Source organism: Sprattus sprattus (assembly GCF_963457725.1).
Source record: "Sprattus sprattus genome assembly, chromosome: 20".
In the NCBI taxonomy this organism is placed as follows: Eukaryota; Metazoa; Chordata; class Actinopteri; order Clupeiformes; family Clupeidae; genus Sprattus; species Sprattus sprattus.
The window spans coordinates 20,265,336-20,271,218 of record NC_137918.1 but is presented as its reverse complement, the minus strand read 5'-3'; the positions used below and the strand labels follow the sequence as shown (position 1 = coordinate 20,271,218).

Here is a 5,883-nt window from a genome sequence, read left to right as displayed (position 1 = left end):
AGAGTTACACCTGCCTGGGCCAGTTTCCAGTATTATCATAAGTTTGTTCTTTCTTCACATCGTTTGATGCAGTCGGAGATTGTATATGAGTATGAGTAGGCCTATATATGCTATCTCAGACCAACTGTCAAATATCGACTAATTGTAGCCTGGTCTTGGTCTTATTGTTGAAGTAGGAAAGAGTAAGTGTGTAGCCAACATGAATTTATCTTCGCCTCCATCCAACTTTTGAATGCGAATTGTTACTATTCGACTTGGATATCCTGGATGGAAACGCTTGAAATGAGCAAAAATCCTCTAATAAAATAGATTTAAAAAAATAGATAAAATAGAGGGGGTTGGACTTACTCCAGATTCGCATACAATGCGACTTTACACAGACTCGCTTGTCTTTTATCAAATGTTCATAATTGTGCTTGATAGTCTGTAAGCCTATGCGAATGAGTTGGAGGGAAACTATGAAAAAACATTCAACCATCACTTTAGGCGGCCATTAATTATACCCTAAAACGATTAATCCTATATTATGGTGAACCGAATTGGCCGATGTTAAATCAAAGGTTTCACCGAGAGCACGCTTCTAGCGCAACGAGGGGCAGGGCTTTCAGACCACTGCATTACATCAGAGAGCCTGGGATTCCCTTCTTTCCCCAGCGTCAACCAGAGACACACTACCCATTTCGGAAGTTTCGGCCCGTGTTCCGTGTGCATCTCCAGACCACTACAATGATCACCATAATTGAAGATCAGGTACGACGTAGCCAGGGATTTGTCATCTTGAGTGGTTGTCCAATAATTTGATCATTTAGAAGCTTAGTATCCAGCAAAGTCTACAGGGTTATGTTACCTCCCTTGCTTCACCCTACACGCTGTTACCAGCTAGCAAGGAGGCTAGCTTTTGTCGGTGTTTTAGCTGTGGTTGGTTCACCAATTATATTTAGCCTTTTTGGTTATTTGAAGCCTTCAGCTTCCAGCAACATTTAGATATACGACGGCAGCAGTATCATGATTTTCAACAATATCACAGAAACCGTTAGCTAAATGCACACATGAGTGTACCGTGCCTGTCCCAGTGGCGCGGGCATTTCGGTCTAGTTTGATGGAGCAAACTCGCCGTTTTTGTCCATGTTAGCAATTACCTGTGTGCACATCGTAACTTGCACGATAATCAGAAACTTACACTGTGTCAAAATGCATGCTTCCTTAGGCCTAGCTAGCTAGCTTACCTGGCTAAAGTTGTAAAAACTGGTATGGCAGAACTACGCCGTTTAGTCTTTCTCGTGCTTGGGAGGCCTGTCGATGGCTCAATGGTTTACCAACATTAGCTAGCTAGTGAGAACATTTACTTGCATGTAGAACGTTTTGCTGTAGGTTGCACCTTATTCAGTCTAGACTGCTTTTTCTGAAAGCGTTGTTGATCAACCACCGTGGAGCTACAGACTTTAAAATGATGGTCTCTATCGTTTTACTATGGTATGTGTTCAACGACTCTTTCGCAAAACGCTCCCCGGTTCGATTATCTAACGCCCTTTTGTTTTTGACGCCGTAAAATATTTTGTGTTGGCGAACATGTGACCTGTTCATGGCTTGTCATGCGAGAGGGATTATTGAAGTTTAGAGCTATTTCAATTGTTTGCGTGCGACGCTGACTACGAGATGCCAGTATTGCCATTGTGAGTTGTAGCTTTTCGTCTAGAGTTATTACATTTAGCGTTAGTTTTAGTTTAAGTTAGTCTAATCACCCGGTGAGTGCAGTTTGCACCGATGCTCAATGAGACCTTATCCCTATGCTCATATATTGTCCTTGTGTTTTTGGTGTCTGTCTGGTATTTAGTTGACCACTAGTTTTCCCCTATTTTGTTTACGTCAGAATCAATAAGTCTGGTGGTTTATAGAAACTAATGCAGACAAACACCAGTACAAAGTCTTCTCTACGAGTCCTGGACTTTGGCCTGTTATCGCAGGGAATCTCTTTCAATGTTTTCCAGTGCTTTTTAAACATCCCAAGCTAATTATATGTATATTTGCAGGATGGCTTTGACAAGGCATTGGCTGATGCAGGAGACAAACTTGTTGTTGTTGATTTCACAGCAACGTGGTGCGGTCCCTGTCAGAGCATTGCACCTTTTTTCAAAGTAGGTGAACTCCTCCACCATTCTTTTGTCCTCATGTTTAGATTTGCGAAGTTTCAAAGTTTCAAAGTTTAGTTTTCCATATTGCTGTACATGCCTTGACACACCTTCCATATCCTGTGTCATATCTGTTAGTTGCTCTGTTTAATGGATGATGTTGCACAATGATTACCTGTTCATATTAAAACCTGCTCCGCTCTCTCTCTCATATCTCCAGTCGCTGTCTGAACAGTACACAAATGTGGTCTTCTTGAAAGTCGACGTGGATGATGCAGCGGTGAGTTATTTGGGCTCCGCATAATGGTTGTCAGCCTTGTCTCAAAAGATGAAAAACAGTGGTCATCTTTTAGTGAAGTGTAGAGTAGAATGAAAAAAATGGATCAGGGCAAGTTGTGGATTATTTGTGTGTGTCTTTGATTTGATGGAGACAACACATTAATGGGAAGCCTTGACTGAATACAAACTGGTCGGGTCTGCCTTGTGGAATACAAACTGGTCAGGTCTCGGTGTTAAGATAGGATGAAGAATTGTGTTGTGTACCCAAAAAAAGGTGGCTTTAGATCACTTCGTATAACACACTGTAGCAGGTGATGGTAGCTTTCGATCACTTACTATAACACACAGCAGGTGATGTAGTGCCTCTGCTACCAAAGTCAGACTAGGATTCTGTTTTGACACTTCATAGGTTTTGGATGCCAACCCACAGTTATAAGTCACGTGCTGTCCAAACTTGTTGACATGAGGTGATATAATATATTTAGCAGCATCTTCGTGTGGGTTCCTTTCCTCATTAAAGAAAGATAATATTTTATCTGATGTACATTTTATCTGATGAGAATTCTGCGAGTCCAATTGTCCCTTTATATTAAGTCATCTGTTCTGGTTCTTAATATTCTCCATCTTTCCCTGCATTGCATACAACAGTGAATTTATCAGAGGCAAGTTAATAAATCAGGTTGGTTCAGATAATGAAGAAAAAAAAAACATTTTCATACTGACTTTAGTCAGGTGTGCTTGGATTAGGGAGAGACGAGGTATGCAAGGCAGATAGGCTCCAGGAGCGGGATGTAGAAACTTTAGGAGGTGTTTGTGTGTATCCAAACACGTTACGACATTTAGGCATTTATGGTCCTTGACTGAGATTCATTTTTGATCTTACAGGATGTGGCGTCGTCCTGTGAGATTAAGTGCATGCCAACATTCCACTTCTATAAGAGTGGGAAGAAGGTAAGATGCTCTTCTTTGCTCGGATCTATTGTTGATTGCATACGCATAAATCAAATTGACCATTCCGTTTTGTTTGGTTCTTCATTGTATTTACAGTTTTTTTTTTGTATGTTTTTTTGTTTTTCTTCAGGTTGAAGAATTCTCCGGAAGCAACCAGGCCAAACTGGAGGAGCTGGTCAATACTCACAAATGAGCATTCATGATATGATGTCTTGTACACAAATATATAGCGCCATCAATAATGAGAAACATCTCCTGTCCTTTTTTAAACTATATCATTTGTACATTGATCCTTGTTTGTGTGGATTTATGAACAATTCACTTTTTATCAACACGCTGCAGTTACTAGTTTGGTTTTAGGTGACCACCTTCTCTTTAGCTATTTAAATTCTGCATACAGTTTGCGAATTTCATAGAGATTGCAGGCATTTTTTTGTCTCCATATTATTGCTAAACTTTGACCCTAAAATGCTGGGTGGCTCACAAGACACAGGTAGATATCTGCTGGCTGTATCAATAAATGAAAAGAATTCCATTCCAATTCTATTTGTTTTTGGTTATGTGTTGTGTGGGGCACAAATTTGGTACATTCTCTCCTTACAAGTAATTCATGTTGTAAAATCATGAGATGGCATTTCACATTGGTACAGACTGCAATGTCTGCTGGGTGGTCATTTGATTGGCGGGTAAGATGGCCCCTGAACTTGGAGGATCATGTAACAATTGTTTTGAGCAAATTTGTGTCTTTAAGGCAACAGTATGCAGGTTACAAAACTCACTTCTGCTGCTTGGAGTGCATTACGGAACCATGAAACGCTGACGAAGTGGGATATCTTGAAGTTGAGTGTTTTGTGTACATCTTGTGAGAGTGATGTGAGTGTATCATTGTATCTAAGATACACACATCTCCCTATGTGCTTAACAATACTGGATGGACAGCTATGTGCATGTCTGACAGCCAGACCTGATTGTCGCCTATAATGGTTCACATATGCGAAACATGATCTCTCCATTCATTCATACACTACATGGACAAAAGTATTTGGCCACACCTATTAATTATTGAAATAAGGTGTTTCAATAAGACCCGTTGCCACAGGTGTATAAAATCAAGCACCTAGCCATGTAGTCTCTATTTGCCAACATTTGTGATACTAAATGGGTCGTTCTGAAAAGCTCAGTGACTTCAAGCCTGGTACTGTGATAGGATGCCACCTTTGGAGTAAGACGGTTTGTGAAATTTCATCCCTGCTGGATATTCCACGGTCAACCGTAAGTGATATTAGAAAGTGGAAGCATTGAGGAACAACAGCACCTCGGCCACAAAGCGCAAGACCACATAAAACCACAGCAGGGACAATAACTGCTGTGTAGTCACATGCTGTGTAAAAGTGGCCAACATAGGTTCCAAGCTTCCACTGGCATTAATGTAAGCTAAAAAACTGCGCCGGGAGCTTCATGGACTGGGTTTCCATGGCTGAGCAGCTGCATACAAGCATCACATCACCAAGTCCAATGCCAAGTGTTGGATGGAGTGGTGTAAAGCTCACAGACACTGGACTGTGGAGCAGTGGAAACGTGTGCTGTGGAGAGAGTTACCTGTCTGACTGTATTGTGCCAACTGTAAAGTTAGGTGGAGGAGGGTAAATGGTATGGGGCTGTTTTTCAGGGTTTGGGCTAGGCCCCTTATCTCCAGTAAAGGGCAATCTTAATGCTTCAGAAAAAAGACATTTTGTACAATCCTTTGCTTTCAACTTTGTGGCAACAGTTTGGTGAAGGCCCTTTTCTATTCCAACGTGACTGTGCCCCAGTGCACAAAGCAAGAACTACAAATACATGGTTAGAGGAGTTTGGTGTGGAAGAGCTTGACTGGCCCGCCCAAAGTCCTGACCTCAACCCCATAGAGCACCTTTGGGATGAACTGGAACGGAGATTGCAAGCCAGGTCTTCTTGTCCAACATCAGTGCCTGACCTCGTAAATGATTTTCAGAATGAATGGGCAGCAATTCCCACAGAAACACTCCAAAATCTTGTAGAAAGCCTTCAAGAAGAGTAGAAGCTGTTAAAGTTGTAAAAGGGTGATCAACTCCATATTAAAGTATATGTTTTTTAATATGAACTCATCACATTCCCTATTGGTGTTATGGTCCGGTGTCCGTATACTTTTGTCCATATAGTGTATGTTCTACAGTTACAGCTAATGGCATTGTGTCAAAATAAGGACAAAAAATGGCAACATCGTCATGAAAATAGGCAAAATGATTTCTGCCAGATCACAATGTGGTGTAGGTTTTAAATGAAGGAGGGGCCCAACATTCTGGCTTCACTTCAAGCATTGTTTCAGCAAAGACGACCCCTGCTGCATTCTCACACAATGTCATGATATAAGCACAATTGCCATCCAAGAGAATGTCATGGGATCTGTTGACCATTCCTGAAATCAGACTTGTCATCTCAGCATTCTAATGAATTGTATCATATTGCGTGGGCATTGAGGCTTAGTTCATAGTAGCGTTATTCTTGT

General features: G+C 41.2%; 1 protein-coding gene across 1 annotated transcript; it reads left to right on the top strand.

Moving 5' to 3' along the window:
• The first annotated feature begins 627 nt into the window (after positions 1-627).
• On the top strand, positions 628-3,608 carry txna (thioredoxin a). Its single transcript, XM_080859415.1, has 5 exons — positions 628-750; positions 2,031-2,135; positions 2,350-2,409; positions 3,294-3,359; positions 3,490-3,608. The coding sequence occupies exons 1-5, from the start codon at positions 727-729 to the stop codon at positions 3,550-3,552; spliced, it is 318 nt and encodes a 105-aa protein (XP_080715541.1). The 5' UTR covers positions 628-726; the 3' UTR covers positions 3,553-3,608.
• Positions 3,609-5,883: the final 2,275 nt, after the last annotated feature.

Coding starts and splice junctions, on each gene's coding strand:
- txna (XM_080859415.1), top strand. CDS start 727: ATGATCACCATAATTGAAGATCAG. Junction 2,410..3,293: donor TCGACGTGGATGATGCAGCG/GTGAGTTATTTG, acceptor TTGATCTTACAG/GATGTGGCGTCGTCCTGTGA. Junction 3,360..3,489: donor TCTATAAGAGTGGGAAGAAG/GTAAGATGCTCT, acceptor GTTTTTCTTCAG/GTTGAAGAATTCTCCGGAAG.